Source organism: Drosophila nasuta, chromosome 3 (genome assembly GCF_023558535.2).
Source record: "Drosophila nasuta strain 15112-1781.00 chromosome 3, ASM2355853v1, whole genome shotgun sequence".
NCBI lineage: Eukaryota > Metazoa > Arthropoda > Insecta > Diptera > Drosophilidae > Drosophila > Drosophila nasuta.
Window position 1 is genome coordinate 44946830 of NC_083457.1, and position 18737 is coordinate 44965566.

The 18737-nt window shown below is 39.2% G+C and overlaps 3 protein-coding genes across 4 annotated transcripts; all 3 read left to right on the top strand.

The window, feature by feature from the left end:
• The first annotated feature begins 1299 nt into the window (after window positions 1–1299).
• On the top strand, window positions 1300–6213 carry LOC132794033 (peptidoglycan-recognition protein LA). Of its 2 annotated transcripts, none has more exons than XM_060804252.1 (5): window positions 1300–1657; window positions 4047–4310; window positions 4361–4596; window positions 4745–4951; window positions 5918–6213. In XM_060804252.1, the coding sequence occupies exons 1-5, from the start codon at window positions 1387–1389 to the stop codon at window positions 6059–6061; spliced, it is 1122 nt and encodes a 373-aa protein (XP_060660235.1). In that variant the 5' UTR covers window positions 1300–1386; the 3' UTR covers window positions 6062–6213. The 2 variants fall into 2 exon arrangements, with proteins under 2 accessions (XP_060660235.1, XP_060660236.1); XM_060804253.1 differs by lacking the exon at window positions 1300–1657 and adding an exon at window positions 3447–3983 and having other exon boundaries at window positions 5918–6211.
• Window positions 6214–10314: 4101 nt separating this feature from the next.
• LOC132788256 (uncharacterized) lies at window positions 10315–18618 on the top strand (the record flags this gene model as incomplete). The annotated part of the gene is made up of 10 exons (XM_060795586.1): window positions 10315–11071; window positions 11725–11777; window positions 12180–12513; window positions 12710–12925; window positions 15316–15849; window positions 16987–17262; window positions 17491–17640; window positions 17808–17935; window positions 17997–18389; window positions 18462–18618. Coding segments are annotated over 9 exons (2832 nt in total), but the record flags the coding sequence as incomplete, so codon positions are not given.
• Window positions 13871–14975, top strand: LOC132794039 (peptidoglycan-recognition protein LF-like). Its single transcript, XM_060804258.1, has 3 exons — window positions 13871–14073; window positions 14169–14308; window positions 14370–14975. The coding sequence occupies exons 1-3, from the start codon at window positions 14049–14051 to the stop codon at window positions 14748–14750; spliced, it is 546 nt and encodes a 181-aa protein (XP_060660241.1). The 5' UTR covers window positions 13871–14048; the 3' UTR covers window positions 14751–14975.
• Window positions 18619–18737: the final 119 nt, after the last annotated feature.

The following is an 18737-nucleotide window of genomic DNA, read 5'->3' on the forward strand; positions in this document are numbered from 1 at the left end:
TGGGCGAAAGTGAGTGAGAGTCAATGTGCAACACGGTAAACTGATGCATGCATGCTACATGCCACATTGCATGTGGCTCGTTGCTTGTTTGCTCTCTGCACTTTGCACGTTGCAATTTGCCTTAATCAAGCTTAAAGCATGCATTCATGAGCTCAAGTTAATAACTTGAACAAGCTTAATAATAATTATGCAAATAAACATAAATTCTACTTAAAAAAAAACTTTGCTGTCTGCCAAACGGCTTTTGCTTTCGTTTTGTTTTGCTTTTCTTCTTCGACAAATTTTTTGGCAGCGCTTTACAAGTTTCAATGGGGCGTATGATTAATAAATGCGCGCAAATGCTTGTGATACGACGCGTTGGCCGTTTTTGGTACTAACGAAAGCTTTGCAACAGCTTTTTGCGCTCATGCATTATTAATGTAGCCGACAGATGGCGCTGCTTCACCAATTCGTAGTTTGTATTTTATTAACGTTAATTACAACACTTTGTTATCGTGGAAATTGAGTTAAATCAAGCAAGTCGACTTTTGAAAACTCTTACTTATAAATAAATTAATGCTTATTTTTAACTTTATTAAATTGTTAGCTGAATTTGATAATAAAATGAGTAATAACAGTTAAGTAAACAACAATTTTACTCTATGAATATGCATTGATTAGCTTTATTTGATTTCAATATTCAATTCGAGAAAGAAATGACTACTTTGTCAGCAAAAGCAGTTTGGGCAGCATGAGTCAACTTATCAAACTTACCCAAATATATACATATATGTATGTATATAACTTATAGGGCGCTCAACACGTATTCTCTTGACAAGGTCATAAACATGTTTCAGTGGCAATTTCGCTGCCCATTTAATATGATAATTGATGTACTGTAGATAATTATATATATATATTTTATAATTTCATTAAATAGAAAATTCAATAATTTTCCAAGGCACGATCACAATTCTAATGGATAAACAAATGCAATACTAGAAAGATAGCGACGTCGACAAAATACATTATCATAATAAAGTCGTATGTACACTTTTGATGTAGCGATTGTTTTACTCAAAGCCTGTCAAAGCCGCACAAAACAAATAAAATGTCGTGAAATATATTTGTTATATATACGCGTGCGGCATATAGAAGTCCGGCAATAGACCGGGGCGGGGGCTTAAATCCAAATGATTGCTTTGCGAAAACGGTTTTCCCAACACAATAATCTGAGAGAGCAGAAGCAGCAGCAACACTTGCAGTTGATTGTTGACTTGTTGATGTACGCCGACTGAGTTCAACTGCGACCAGTCGTTGTTCAGTTGGCACGCAGAGCACAACACACACACAGAGCGACCGGAAGCGGAGACATACCTCAAAATAGAAGCTAAGCTTTTGTTGAACATGTTCGACCAGCAGGATCCCAGCTTAGGTGTAGCCGCATTATTGCACGCACGCCAAGGATCTGGCCGACGTGGCCTCAACAATCACACGTTCACCGCATCCTCCAGCTCGACAATGACAATGCCGCAAAACATCTTCACGAACCCAGCCATTCAGCCATCGAGCGTGATCAATTTGTCCAACTCAACGGACGTGGTCATTGGCCCAATGACGCAGTATCAGGGACCGGTTAGCATTTATTACATGGATGCCAGCATGCAAACGGCGGCAGGTAAGTTACGAGAAGAGCTACAAGAGCAATCCGAAATATTTATACCAGCTACCCATAGGGTAGAAGGGTATTATAAAGTTGTGCCTCCATGAAATGTATGTGTCAGGCAGAAGGAGGCATCTTCGATCCCATAAAACAACCGAGACGATATAGCCATGTCCGTCTGTCTGTATGAATACCTAGATCTCTGAAACTTTTAGAGATAGAGAAATAATTTTTCGCACACAGATCAAGTTTGCTTCAAATTTTTCCCACGCAAATCAACGAAAATCAATCAAGTAATCAAGCTGCAGTCGCGATTTTTAGTATATTCAATAAAAGTCTTTATATATTACATTTGGCTAGGATCAGATCAAATTTTTAGAAGTTATATAACAAAAGCTTTTGTAGTTGCTTTTAGATGCTTTGGCTGGCAATCTGATATATTTTTTACTATTTTTTGCAAATTTTGAATGTAGTACTATATCAATATTCCATATAAAACATTTGGTATATGTTTAGTATTTTTGCTATACGTTAATTTATTATATTTTAAAGTTCTTGTAGAGTCTAGCACACTCGACTTGTTTATAGATAATTTAATTGTTCCTTAATGTAATAAAAGTTAAATTGGGATGTTTTAGCGGAAGAACTGTTGAAAGTGTTGCTATTTTTAATTTCCGAGCTGTATGCTAAAGTGCCAACAACAAAATTAATGATCCATAAATAAATCAAGTCAAAAAAAATATGTTCCAATTTAAAAATTAATATAATGGTTGTCAGCAAACAAACATTGTTGTGTATTCACTTTGCCTTTGCCTTAAAATAACTGTAATTTAAAATTTATCTTACACGCGAATTTGTGTTTGTTAATTACAAAAAGCATTTTTTTTTCGAAAAATTCCTGAAAAGTAAACAAAATTTCGTTGAGTCACTTGACTAATATTTGGTTTGCTTGACACAAGAGCAGTTCATTTAATTAAGTAATATTTCATTCCCATGCAAATTGTATAAGATAACAATGTATTGGCACTTTGGCAAAATGTGGGTGTTAACCGCAATACATTATCCAACACAGCGATAGTAAGAGTAATTGAAAGGCTTTTGACCGCTAGCTAAGCGAGCGAGAAGTAGAACGATAACTTAAGCCATTTATCGGCTCATAAGTTCCAATCAAACAGCGCCAAGTGGTTCGGCGAGAAATCGAATTCGTAGAATCGCAGCTGTATAAATACGCGCAGTGCAGCATAACTTATATGGTATAGGAATTCCCTAAATAAATATATTTATAGAGAAGACAGACAGACAGACAGACACACAGAAAAGCGCAGGCAGAGAAGCGCATTTCGAATGCGCAGCGTTGCGCGTTGCGCATACGTCACGTTGTCTGGCGACGCGCGCCGCAATTAAAAGCGTACGCCCAAAAGCGAAAAAAGGAGGCAAAGCTAAAGCGAATGAACAAAAACGAGCGAAACAAAAGTGCACAGCACAACACAACACAACAATAAAAGAAAGACTCAAACAAAAAGTTGTAAACGATATGGCAAATCCGCGAAACAACAATAACAATCACAAAAGCCCGGCAAAGCATGACGCAGAAAGCAGAGACGACGCGACGTCCGGGCAGCAAGAAACATGTCAACCAAGGCGCTTTCTTATGTGTGCATGTGATGTGTATGTGTGTAGAAGGGTCGCGGGCAGCGCTGGAGACGTGCTGCCAGCTTTACTGACTCGACATCGACAACAGCGGCGTCAACAGCGGCGTCGCCATCGACGTCGACGTTGTGGCGTATAGCTGGCCAATGCGCAGCGTCGTTCAGTCGTTTCAGTGACGGGTTCAGGTGCGGCAGTTGCTTGTTGAAGAGTCTCTCGACTCGTCTCGTCTCGCCTCGTTTCTTCTCCTCTCGTTGTGGATATAGTTTTTGCTTATAGTATTTGCAACAGTTGCAACCACAGCCAAAGTTCATTCAAATATCCAAAGCGTACGCATTTAAAAATATGCATGACTCAACCAAAATTATCGATAATTAGTGTGAACTTATTTATTTCACATGCGTAAGCTGCGAATTACTAACCATCAGGGAAATACACAACAAAAAAAGTAAAAGTGTGAATGTGTTGAAGTAATCACGAGTGTGTGTGAGTGAGTGACGATAAGCATTTTGTGTGTGTTTTTTTTCTGTTTTGTGACAATTATACTCTGTGCAAAGCACTGTTATACAAGCAACACACAAAACACGTCGCCTCGTCTATCGAGTCATGAAGCTGCTGCTGAAAGTACATGGCGAGCGCACAGCGCGCAATCGCCGCACGCCCGAACGCAACTACTCAGCATCGCCATCTTCGAGTACGCCAAAGAAAAAAGCTGCAAGTCAAACTCTCAACTAATTAATCAATTCTACTTCGACAGGAATCAACAGCAGCAACACACCCAGTGGCAGTAGCAGTAACAGCAGCAGCAGCAATCACAACAGCAACAACCACGACAACGAAAACGACAACAAACGCAAATCGAAGCGACTGACACGAAACAGTTTGCTGCTCAGTTTACTCGTCCTTTTGGTGCTGATCACCGCCATCGTGATTGTGTATGTGGAACTGAACAGGACACACTTTAGTGCGCTGGGCAACAATAAATCCATTTACTTTGGCAATACATATGAGGATGGCACGTGTAAGTGGGCAACTAAAGCAATCGCCATAGCCTATTCACAAGTTGTGCAGTTCCAAATCTAGGAAACGGTCATCTGGTCATCGAGCGTGTGCAATGGGGCGCCTCCGAGCATGCCCAGCTGCTGACAGTCCCGTTGACAAGTCCCATTCCCTATGTGCTCATCACCCACATCGGTGTGCAGTCGACGCCGTGCACCAATCTCTACAGATGCTCCATCAAAATGCGTACGATACAGGATTCGGCCATAGCCGAAAAGAATCTGCCAGACATACAGTCCAATTTCTATGTAAGTGAACTTCATTTGGAAAGCGCACATCACTAACAAAATAATTCCCAGCACGTCTTTGAACATTTTGATTTCCGATTTTTTTTTTGTCGATTTCCGCTTACGCAAATTGTGTTGATTTTCGGCTTCTTCTTCTTCTGCTTTGCAGGTTTCCGATGAGGGCAACATTTATGTGGGACGCGGCTGGGACTGGGCCAACACGTATGCGAATCACACACTCGCGATTACCTTTATGGGCGACTATGGCCGCTATACGCCGACGGCCAAACAGCTCGAGGGCGTTGGATATCTTCTTGCCCATGCGGTGGCCAATCGCAAATTGGATTTCAACTACAAGCTGGTCGCTCAAAATCAGGTAAAGACAACAGGCTCGCAGCTCGAAAGTTAACTGTATCGATAAATTATGGTTAAACAGTTCGTGATTCGATTTACAATTCAGTTTATGGCAGGCCACTAAAAATGGAGATTAAACTTCTGATTAATAAAAGTTTCAACAGGCACTTCAATTTTATAGATTACTCTATATATGAAGAGAGTTGCGTTGCGTGAATATTTCGATTCTGTATCCTTATAAAGTGCAGAAAATCTGGTTTTTATATTTGTGTTTAATAAAAGTCTGCGAATTGCCAACCGGTTTCATTTAGATTCGAATCTTAAGAAAGTTATTAATATATACAAGCTTTCCTTAAAAAGTTGTTTCGATGTGAAAGTGAATGTTTTTTTTAGCTAAATTTAGCGTTAATTAATGCCGTTGTCACATGCAGCATTTGTAAAGCAGCTGAAGCTTAAATAGTTAACAATAATTTATGCCAAGAATGGAAATTTCCCGCTTGCATTTTCAAAACCTGACTAGCAGAACAATTGGAATTTCCCAGCACAATTATTGCAGTTTATCGCAACTTAATACTAAATTCTAGTTATTGCATATATTTATTCTTTTATATATGTATGTGGTATATACTGGATTTTCAAGCACAGTTATAGCTATTGCAACTTAATATCAAACTCTAGTTATAGTATATACTGTATTTTTATTCTTTTCTCTATATAAAATACATATATACTCAATATACTGAATTTACCAGCACAATTATTTCAATATATCCCAACATTATACTAAATTCTAGTTATGGTATACAATGCATTTTTATTATTTTCTATATATGTCCATATATGTAGTATATACTGAATATTTAAGCACAATTATTATCGCAGATTTATATGAAATTCTAGTTATGGTATATACTGCATTGTTCTTTTCTATATATATATTTTATATACTGAATTCATGACATTATTAACATAATATTCCCAATTGCAGACAAAAACCTCAAAGAGTCCGGGCGTCAATGTGTATCGTGAGATAATGCGTTGGAGTCATTTTTATCCGTGCAACATGATGCAGGCACCGAAATGTGGCAGCGAGCTGGGCATGACAGCCGAGTCCTGGAACGGTGCCCAATGAAAACAAACTTTAAAAGATGTGATGAGACAGAATTTGCAGGCAAAACACAGACAGAAACAGACTTAAAGCCAAGCTTTAGCATTAAGACGATAAACAATAAAAGATTTGTGCAAAAGAGAGAAAAAAGTAAACCAAATAAATAAACAATTTAAAATGCAAATATTCAGTTACATTCGTATTCATATTCGCATACGTATTCGTATTCGTCTTTACTCAGTTGTCATGGAACCGGTTCGAGGGCGTATGCTCTGCAGGTGTGTTATTTATAGAGCACAGAGGACAACTCTCCAAAGCTCAATCACGATGATCGCTGAGAGACTCAAGCATTTAGCTTTTTTTGTGCTTTGCCTCTCGACAAGTTGTTTGTTGTTCATGTTATTGTTGTTGATTTTGCACAGCGCTCAAAAGCTGGAAATACCCAAAGCGAAAACCTATCAGCATATAGTACGAGAGCAGAGACGAGTTGTAAGTCTGTGTATATGTATGTCTCTGTATATAGTACATCATTATCACTATTATACACTCACACATATATCACATTGATGCTGTTGAAGTTGTTATTTCAGTGCTGCTGGTTGCCAGTTAATTAAAAACTGTATATCATTTTGAACCATTAAATTTCCGCTGATATCTCAAAACACAATAGAAAAGCAAAAAAAAAAAAAAAAAAACGCAATTTTCCAATCTCTATAACGTTGACCTAAGCCAACAAATTACTAAACCACTTAGCGGCTTATCAGCTGAAAGTCATTTAAATTATATTAAATGATGCATTTCCTAACAAATTTCTGCGTTGTTTCATCTCTGATAAGGTCACTTGCTACACTCCTACATAACTCTTAACTTAATCAGTCAGTGGTACAGCCATATCTATTCCAAGATCGCCGCAAGCAAACAACACACAAATTCTCAGAATTCGAGAGAGCTACGAGTTTGTTTGTGATTTTTGTTGTTTATAACTTGAGCACACAAACAAAAAAAAACCAAAAACCAAAAAAAAAAAATCGAAAAACAAAAAAATATAATCAAATACTAGCTGAAAGAGGTGGGTAGAAGTAAAGAGCAAAATAAAAGATACATTAACAATTGAGTAAATTTTGGATGGTGAAATAAATGCCGAAACGGGTTCAATTAAATAACGCAACGGATCGAGTTCTTATGGTATAAACATTTTGGTGTACAGAATGCAGGTATTTTGCTTATCAATCCATTGGATTTTCCTTCATCAAGAACCCGTTTTGGAAATGTCTCTGAAATGCAACTAGGCATAACCTGTTATTGAATTAATGAATGCTAATTAAACTACTCAGACGGCCGACTAAAAACCTAAACTCTGCTATCAAACAGCACTTTGCATAATTAGAACAAGGTTTTTTCTTGTTACAGCAGACATTTTTTTCTGAAACTCGACAACTATGTGAAAAATTAGACACAAATTACTGGAAATGCCCTTAAAGCTATTAACTGCAATGGCACAAAAAATTTTGAAATCTTTTTTTTATATATAGGTGCAAATCGAAACATGATTTTTCATTTGCTATTTGCTATTTAGTATTTGTTGTTTGCCATTTGGCTCTCTCTCACACTAACACTCACACCTTTTCACTCACTCCCGCGTGATCCCACTCGATCGATCGCGTTCTCTCGCTCCCTCCAGAGAGAGAACAGCTGCCACATTAAACTCGCATCGCTTCAGCTGAGCCACTCGCATCGTGTTTTGATCGCCGCTCAGTTGATCGGAGCCTCTCGAACGCGACGCTGCTCAGTGAATTCAATTTTTGCCACGCGCTTAAACTAAAAATAAAAAAATAAAAAAAAAGCGTTAAACAATAATAATAATACAAAAAAAAGATACATAGCACGTAATTTATATATACTCAGCATTTTTTATATAAATATATACTTACTTTGGTGTTAGTTTTTGTTAAATCGGTTGAACACATAGAAAAAAAACGCGCTCGGTATACTTGTGCTCGGTTTTCTGATTGTTATTTGTTCCGCCGCCAAATCGCCGCACAAAATGTCTCAAATTTACGGTAATGAAGCAAGCACAATAAAATTAGTAACAAACAGTGCGAAAAAAAAAACCTAAACAATAATTTGACGGAAGCAGAGCAACTTTTTTAGAAAGTGTAAAGAAAAGTTGCGAGTGTGTAATAAGTGCTGATAATAAATACACTAGAAAACTGTGTCTATATAATATATATCAATAATACAAATAGTGTCAATGTCTTTGGTGTACAATAAAAGACAACAAAATGTGGGAAATGAAGTCTTAAATTCAGGCTGAGGATATACAAAAATTTAACAAATATTTACACCAATTAAAAAGCATTAACAACAATGAAGTGTTAAATAAGCGTTTACGAAACGAATATAAAATAGCAAAGCTTAACAAATATTCATAAATAAGTGATTAAGATTAAGTTGATAAAGCAAAGCGAAACGCGGCTTAACATGTTGTAGACACTGCAGATAAAAATAGGAATTAAATGAAAAATCATAAATCAAGCTCGACTTGAGTACATAAAAATAGTCAAAAAAATAAAGTATTGCAGGAAAAGATAAAAAGTAAAAATTAGCCTAGTCATATGGCTGGGTGTGAGTAACAGGAAAAAAAAGAAAGAATGAAGGGAATGAAAGAGATAATTAATTTGCACCAAGCAATTCTCGGAGAATGAGAATGATAATTGTTGGCACACATGAAACACAACTTGGTAATGATATTGCTCGACTCCCCGACAAAGCTCAGTGAACAGGCCAACACACACAAACACACATACACACTGAGAGCATTGCCAACACATACTTGAAGCGATTGCTGCCAATGGCTGCCGCTTAAATGCCGTGTGTGTATGTGTTTCTTTGTATTTGTGCGCTCAGAGACGCATTGCGATGTCGCCGCCTCATTCCGTGCTCTTCTTGTTGTTGTCATTGTTATTGTAGTTGATGTTGCTGTGGCATTGTTATCTGCGAGTGTGCCAACTCTACGGGAGCGTCAAGCAAAGCCTTATCGCACACTGGCCGAAGGCCCAGCTGAGCCGTCGCCATGCATTGGACATACACAATATTATAACATCAACATCATCAACATTATCGCCAGCATTCAGGGAACTCTTTGATTCCGCAATGAAAGAATTCGCTTGTTGCGTGCCAAGCGGAGCGGAGGTCAAATCATAATTGTCGTCAATGCAATTCGATTTTTCTTTAAATACCTTTCGATAAAGTTGAGCTTTGCTCTTTGCATTCGTTACGACTTCGAGTATTCGTATTTCTATTTATATTCGTATTGCCATAGCAATTTAAGTGGGGTTGCTGCTCGATTCTGGGAAAAATGCATTTGACGAGCTAAAAGCGTAAATAATTATAATTAGCATAAGACATGCGCTTGCCAGTTAGTCTCGTAAAGTATTTATAGTACTACTAAATAGAATAGTTATTACTACTTTCAAGTAAAACCCTTTCGATCATTATCTCAATTAATCAAAATTAAATTAAGGGAATTTTTTCATTTTAATATTCGACGACTATAAAATGTTTTATGGTAGATGAAACGAACGAATCGCCTGGCATATTTATGATACCCTGTACTTAATTATAGATAGAGTATATAACCTTTCAAAATGATAAACACAAAATTTGCAAAGCAATCGAGACAATTTTTCGTTCAAGTACTATCTTCATTTCCTCTCTAATTTAAGTGTCTTTGAGTGCCTGCAATTGAATTGTAAAAAGCGGAAGTTTTATAGCACAATATCAAAATATGACACTCGTCGTGCTTCCTTGACATTTGCTTATCAATCACTAACATAAAAACAAACCTTAAGTATTTGTTTATTGGGCAATTAAATGATGACTCAATAGACAAATGTATAAACTGATTAAATAAACCCAAAATTATTATGCTTTAAACAACTCGACAAACAAGTGAAATAATTATCATAAATAAACTGCGGATTATACGAAGAATGTTTGTTATATAGTATGTATTTACTTGAAGATGTTGATGATATGATGTTTGCCTAGAGCGCAGGCCGTTCCTGGAAAAGGATTAACGAGACTTTTCGCAAACAGATTATTTACTCAACATGAGCCGCAGCTGCTAAGAGTTAAAGCATTCAAGTTATCAACACAAAATTGCGATAAGAAAGTGAAATTTGAACAAGTAGAAGAATGCATTTCCACAATGAGACCGAGTTGAATACAAACGACAGCAATAATATACATATCATAAATCGGACGAGTGGTAAAAAATTGCAGCACATCCTCAACAGATTCCGGTGTCGGTTTGGTTGATAACTCAGCGACATACAGAGCGAGTCCAACGATCACGAAGAGCAAAAAAGAACGAAGAAACAAAGAAGACGCATGAGAGTGCCGAAACAGCAGCTGGAGGAGAGAAAGAGGAGAAGGCAAAACCCGACGCGGAAGCGAAACCGCAACGTATCAGCATTGAGGTGGAGGCTAAAGTGAACCTCAACAAGGCAACCACAACAAGGAAAACATCACCCGCTCTTTCAGTACGCAGCACCACAATCTCGATAGTGTCCATCGATGAAGATGCCATCGACTCCAGTTGCATTGACAGCGATTCCGAGGCGGAAGCCGACGATGGCTGCACGGTCCACAAACTGGGGCAACAGGTCAAATTCCCGCCACAAAGCGAAGAGTTGACGCAGCTCAACAAGGGACTGACCGTGATCAGTCGTCAGGTGCTGCCCAACAATGGCCAAGGGCCACATCCGCCAGCGGCTGCTGCCGATGTGGTTGCCCAACAGGTGCTCAATGGCAACATGAATCTAGCCACGCCCTCAAATCCAGCCTCGCCGCAACAGCAAATTGGCAGCATTGCGTTGACCAACACCACAGACGTTACCTTTGGCGATAAGCATTACTACGAGGGACCCGTGACGATACAACAGATCCTCATCGATAGTCGCGATAAGTGGAAAACGGCCGAAGGTCATGATAATCCAGCATTCAATACACAGGCAACGCCCAACGCTACAGGTGAGCCAACAATTTTCGAAATATACTATACACAAATAAATATATTATTTGATTACTTTTGCCTCGCTCTTTTCTGACGTTGCTATTTGTTTACTGCTTTTGTTTACTGAGAGCCGCCAGCCGTAATACAGACAGACAAGTTTGTTGTACACAAAAAAATGTGCTAAATGCTAATTAAAAGCCGGAAAGCAGAGGCATGCGAATGTTGAAATACTCTTTCTTTCTTAGTACTTACAAATAAATTTAAAAGTATTTTCGACATGAATTTATTTTGAGCATCGATAGCTCTTTATTCGTTGCAATTAAAGTCAGTTTCGGGATAATATAATAAAAATTGTCAGTCATTGGCCCTTCAATTTAAATATAATAAATAAATTGTGCATACAATTTTTCGCAAAACTCTGAATCACATGATATAAATGTTACGCACAAAGAAGATGCAATTAATTCGCTCAAAAGTCAATTCAAAGGTAGACAAAACAATAATAATTATGCGAACATTGCGTATGCGTAATATTGACAGCAGACAGAAAAAAAAAACAAAGTAACAGACAAACAAGATTATAATTAACATTTCATCGACTTCAATGAGCGCGTGTATCAATAAATTAAATCCAAGGCCATGGCTGTAATAACTTTTTGCACACATGTAGATTGCGCATACGCAGCGTGGGTTGCAGTGAAGAAGACATTGCGCATGTGGCTCGTAAATCAATCACAATAAAACCTACAAGCTAAAAACAACAAAACCCAGCTGGCGGCAGCAGCAGAGTCTATTTGTTTGCTCAAATGATTCTCACAATTGGCATAATTAAAATTTGAGCGGAAAACAAAGCAAGAAATTGAATTCAATGTGAATTTAGCAGACATGGATCAAAGTTGCACCTTAGTACAAGCGACTACCGAGTTGGATTTGACTTTGACCGTGATTCCCCTTCCTAACTGGACTGGCTACAGACACAATTAATTATATTAAAACACGTGCTTGGGGGAACTTTTTGTTTGTCGTTATAAAAGCGCAATACGCACTTTCGAAACGTCCGTGTAGCAAATGTTGTATACTAGAATGTTTACGTTATACTTATGTGGAACAGAGCAAAAAGTGTAGCGGCCAATACGGATTTTATTTCGCATTTGTTGCGATTTTAGCAATCGCCGATATTCAGTGGCCCCAGAGATGTCGAGCAACGAGTACACACTGCGATCTTGTCTGAAGTGCGGCGACTTTATCAAGAAAAGTCCCCTCAAGTGCGTTGGCATTTGTGACCGCGTCTGTCATGTCCGCTGCTCTGGTCTTTCAGAGCAACAGCTAGACAATGTGCGAAACAGTGGCTGGCGCTGCGATCGTTGCATAGAGCAAAGTCAGCCAGAGCACATGCTAAAGCTGCAGCAGTGGCTTAGGCAGCATGAGAAGCGTTTGGAAGCTCTGGAGGCTGGATTGAGTGAGTGCTAGGATAGCAATCCAACCAGACTCCATATTTGAAATGAAGTAATAAGTAGAACCCAATGTCGTCTTGTGATTCATAATCAAGTTTCAGTCTAATTACGAAAACTGTATCACGTTTTAGAATATATGCATTAATTTCTTCCTTTATTTTATTCCATTTCTAACTTGTTCTTTTTCTTTGTCCACAACAGATAGCAAATTGAATAACTCCTGCGAGGCGCCAGCGTTATGTCCTTTTCTGCCGCACAGCATCAGTCGCAAGGCCATCATAATAACGGGCATACTCTTAGGATTAACCATTATAATGGGCGCCCTACTGGCAGTCATATTGGGCAAGACACCGTTGAAAAGTAAGCTTGGTGATGGCGAAGATACCAGACAAAGTATTCCAATCAATTCACCAATAGGTACAGTTTTGTCTCGCTTTTATGTGTTCGAAAACACTAAGCAAACTTATTGCTGCTCTAATTTGGTCACACTTAACGCCATCACATTTAACTCAATATCTGTCTCTATCACCCTTTTGGGTATCTCGATTTAACCGTAACCAAACTCACATATGCAATAACACATTAACATTTTATTAATTACCGGGACATTCTATCGACAATTACAATTTTATTGTGCTCAGTGTTGTAAAGTGCGCCAAACAGTGTTACCTTAGTGCAATTGAATGGAATATACTGTATTAAAAGTGAATCGCATAATATGTTAATTTACCGCTTCGTTTGTGGCCACAGTGTCACTGCAGGTGATCAGTGTGGACGGCTGGGGTGGACGACAGCCAAATAAAGAACTAACACACCTCAAATTACCCGTGCACCGTGTGATTATTTCACACACTGCCGCAGAAGGCTGTGAATCACAGGTAAGTCGTTCATTGCCCCGCATTACACACCCTTTCTGTCAACATTCTCTTCGCTTCGAAGGATGTTTGTGCCGCTCGAGTTCGTCTAATTCAGACTTTTCACATGGATGGCTGGCAATGGGATCACATTGGCTATAATTTCCTAATTGGCGGCGATGGATTGGTGTACGAGGGTCGCGGTTGGGATTCTCAGGGTGCTCACACCTTGGGCTACAATATCGATAGCATTGGCATCTCCTTTATTGGCACTTTTATTAAGATCTGGCCAACGGAACGACAGCTGCTTGCTTGCAAACTGCTGATCGAAGAAGGCGTGCGCCTCAAGAAGCTGGTGCCCGACTACAAACTCTACGGACATCGACAGTTGAGTGCCACCGAAAGTCCGGGCGATGTACTTTTTGGCATCATACAGAAATGGCCACACTGGACAAATCGCACTCTCTAGTTTAAGCGTGTAAATGCTATGTTAAGTGTATGTTTTAAGAACTCTAATAAAAGTAAAAAACCATTGAACTCTTGCACTTCATCTTAAGTTCTTCGCTTCCTTTCGTGCTGTTAACCATACTAAAAAATTCACCACATAACTGTAAACTGTGCCGTCAAAAGTGTTCTGAAGTGATTGCAGCTCACCGTTGATTTGATTGGAATATCGTTTTATTTATATGCTCACAAACTGCACGTTTAAATGTATGTATGTATGAACGCACGCTTCTAAATATGTGTCTTTGATTTCTTAATCACCCGTCTGACCCACTAACCCATCGCCCCCTTTTTGTGTGCAGTTAACGATGATGGCGAGCTAGTGTTGGTCAGCGTTGCCGATTGGGGCGGCCGAGAGTCGACTGAGCCTCTGGAAACCCTCAATTTGCCCGTGGATCGTGTGATCATTGCGCACACTGACACCGAGGGTTGTGCATCGACGGTGAGTGTGACCGTATAACCGCGCGTAAGTTTCATCTACAATTTGCTACTCCTCCCACCAGGATGGCTGTTCCTATCGAGCACGGTTTATACAAGCCTATCACATAGATACCTTGAGATGGGGTCAAGTGGGCTACAATTTTATGATCGGTGGCGATGGACACGTCTACGTGGGTCGCGGCTGGGATTACGTTGGTGCTCACACCATTGGCTCGAACCGTATTAGCATTGCTATCGCCTTCATTGGCAACTACAATAAGATTGAACCCACTCAAGAGCAGGTCAAAGCTTGCCTCCTACTCATTGCGGAGGGTGTGCGACTCAAGAAACTCAGCTCGGACTACAAGATCTTTGGGCATCGACAGCTGTTGGCAAGCGAAAGCCCTGGCGATAAGCTGTACAATATTATTAAAACCTGGCCACACTTTGCCAGTCGCTTTTGAACTGTATCCAAATGTATTCTCAACTGAATAAACACAAATGTTGAAAAATGAATAAAATGAAATTATATGATAATTTTCGAATAATACACAGAGAGATAGGTTGGAATTTAAATGAAACGATTCGTTGGCTAAAGCTTAGAACTAAAATCGGGTTTCTATATTTACTTTTTTTATCAGAATTGGCCTGACTTATTATTTTGTATTCATATGAAATTTATTGCAATAAATTACCATCATTTTTTGGCCTAAATTTATACATTTAATATTATTTGTAATTAGTATTTTATATTTTATTTTATTTTATTTGACATATTTTTTGGGTGTCAAAAATTATTAGTTTTTTAAATGAAATATAATTTATTTTAACGATTTGCTACTTAAAACAACTTATGAACTGTCTAATAGCATAATCGAATATCTAATCTATTTTCTTTTGTAATTTTCTCTCTGTGTACGCGTTCTTATTCATGCTCATCCTTCATGCTTCGCTTTAATCGCTCATTAACCAGACGCCGTCTCCTTTATCAACTACGAATAACAAGACTTTTCCCATTGCCCTTTGCAGATGAGGTCAACATTGGCGGCGGTTTGGTGCTGCGATATGTGCCACGTGCCGTGTGGTTGGCTCAGCCACCGCAAAAGGAGCTGCCGAGCCTCTCGCTGCCCGTGCCCATGGTCATACTGCTGCCCACGAACTCGGAGAACTGCAGTACCCAGGCACAGTGTGTGTTCAAGGTGCGTTTCCTGCAGACCTTCAACATTGAGTCCGAACGTCGCGATGATATTTCCTTCAATTTCCTGATTGGTGGCGATGGCAATGTGTATATCGGTCGTGGCTGGGATTTGGTTGGAGCCCACCTGAATGGATACAATACAAGAAGTGTGAGCTTCGCCTACATTGGCACTTTTCAGCACCAGGCACCGTCGCCTAAGCAGCTCAACGTTACGCGATTGCTGCTTGAGGATGGCGTCAACCGGGGCAAGATTGCGCCCAACTACAAACTGGTTGGGGCCAGTACTTTGGAGCCCACAATTACGCAATACAATGCCGATCGGCTGTATCAGAGCTTTAGCAATTGGACCCATTGGACCACAGTAAACTAAGCAACCCACACAAACAACAACAACAACCACAAAATACAAGTGTAGTCATGACTAGTATCTCCAATTCGCATGTAAAATTTATTTGATATGTGGCATATTTCATTAAGCTAGCTTTAAGCTTTGTTTGTAACAATTGTGATATAATTAAAAGCAAAAAAAATTATTTTGAAAGTTCTAATGGATGCCTTTTATATACTTCTAATATAATATTATCGCGCTCTCAGCGCCGGTTTTTCTACATTCAAATACATATTAAAAGCTCTCCGTCGCTCGACTGGCAAGCAACAACATGCGAAGAGCTTAGGGAGAACTTAAAAATATGATCGAAACTGGTAACAAATAGTAGAGCTTATCATGTATTGACTAGGAAAATACCGTTAAATGGAATGCAATTATCAATTTCCAAGAAAAAATACTATGCGCTCCCAAGTAAGGCATTAAAAGTAAGTTAAGTAAACTAAGCAACTACAATTTCCTACCTCACATACGCTTTTACATCGAAGTCCTTGGTCACATGTCGGAAGTGCTCGCGACTGATGCGTGGGAAGCATCTCAGAATAAAGGTGTGAATCTGCACACTTAATCCCTTTTACTTGCGTTCAAGTTCGTATTGAGGAGTTCATCAGCACTAGCGGTACATTCGCATCGTGTGTCTTGTTTAGATGCTTGAATTTCTGCACAGTCTGATCCAAGAAGGTGAGGTCAGAGTGCACAGGAATAACACTCTTAGGTCCATGCAAAAATTTGATGACGACCAGTTTTTCCAACAAATTCGGAATTAGTTAGCACAAAGGAGGTGTTAAGCCTCATTTCGGAATTTAGTATCATTTCTGGAGAAGGAACAATGCAAAAAAATCTTGTGATTTCAATCTCGAATTAGCAGCTATGGATTAAAGGAGCACTTTATTTAGATTAAGATAATAATTCTCAGTCCTAATTGTACTGGGCTATAGAGTCATCAAAGTTGATTCGCAAAACGCATTCTTTTTAGTACGGGGAATTTCTTTGTTTGTAGCAAATGTAGTATTTGCGATTGTTTACGTTAATCACCGCTACAAACTTATGTGGAAGAAGGAAAAAAATGAGCCGGCCAATACTGATTTTTTTCGCTTTTGCTTTCGCTGATATTCAGTATACTTAGAGATGCCGAGCAACGAGTACACGCTTCGATGTTGTCTAAAGTGCGGCGACTTAATCAAGGAAATTCCCGTCAAGTGCGTTGGCACTTGCGACAGTGTCTGCCATGTTCGCTGCTCTGGTCTTACAGAGCAACAGCTTCACAATATGGAAAACATCGGCTGGCGCTGTAATACTTGCATCGAAGAAAGTCAAAGAAAGCACTCTCTAAAGCTGGAGTCTTTGGTGAAGCAGCATGAGAAGCGTTTGGAAGTCCTGGAGCAGGGCATGAGTGAGTCCAAGAATATGAATATAACCAGACTCCGTACTTGAGAAAAAGAAAAAGGTAGAACCTAATATTGTGTTGTGATTCATAATCCAGTTTTAGTTGAATTACTTTTTCCAATGAAAACGGTAGCAGGTTTTATAATATTAAATATGCATACATTTCTTCTAAAATTTATCCCATGTCTAATTTCATTTGTTCTTTCTCTCTTACAATAACAGGTAGCACATTAAATAACTCTCGTGGGACGCCAATTTTGTGTCCATCTCTGCGCCCCCTGTTGCATCAGTCGCAAGGCCATTTTAATAATGGCTATAATCATGGGATTATCCATGGTAATTGGGGCCTTACTGGCAGTCATATTTGGCACGACGGCATTGAAAAGTAAGTTTGGTGTTGGCGAAGATATCAGACAAAGTATTCGAATCAAATAACTATTAGGTTAATCAAAGTCTTCGGGTATCGCCTTTTTAACTGTGCCAATAAACAGTGTGACAATTGAATATGTAATGCAATTTTTCATGTTAATTTCGATTCGTTTGTGACCACAGTGTCACTACAGGTAATCAGTATAGACGGCTGGGGTGGACGACAGTCAAGGAATGTTTTGACTCCTCTCAACTTACCCGTCCATCGAGTGATTATTTCACACACCGCCGCCGAAGGATGTGAATCCGAGGTAAGTAGTTCATTAGACCACTCCACACATCCTTTATGTCAACATTCTCTTCGCTTCGAAGGATATTTGTGCCGCTCGAGTTCGTTTGGTGCAAAATTTTCACATGGATGGTTATCAATGGGATCAAATTGGCTACAATTTCCTAATTGGTGGCGATGGATTGGTGTATGAGGGCCGCGGCTGGGATACTCGGGGAAGTCATACCATGGGCTACAATATCGATAGCATTGGCATCGCTTTTATGGGCACCTTCACCAAGATCTCTCCTACGGAGCGGCAGCTGGTAGCTTGCCAACTCCTGCTTGAGGAGGGCGAGCGCCTCAAGAAACTAGTGCCTGACTATAAACTGTATGGACATCGACAGCTGAGTGCCACTGAAAGTCCGGGCGATATACTTTATGGCATCATACAGAAATGGCCACACTGGACAAATCATACTCTATAGTTTAAGCTTGTAAGTGCTATTTTAGGAATCTTTTTTAATTAATAAAAATTATGACACTAAAAGAACTTCTTTTTATAAAAGAAAACTCGAGTTCTTCGCTTTAATTCGGATTATTAAAATTCATCACATAACTTTAACTGAGCAATCAAAAGCGATGCTCAAAGATGGCGTCAACCAGGCCAAGATTGCGCCCAACTATAAACTGGTTGGAGGCAGCACTTTGGAGCCGATCGGCTGTAACAGAGCTTTATCAGAGTAAATTAAACAAACCTAACAAACAATAACAACAACTACAAAATACAAGTGTAGTCATGACTAGTATCTCCAAATCCCATGTAAAATATATATGACATGTGG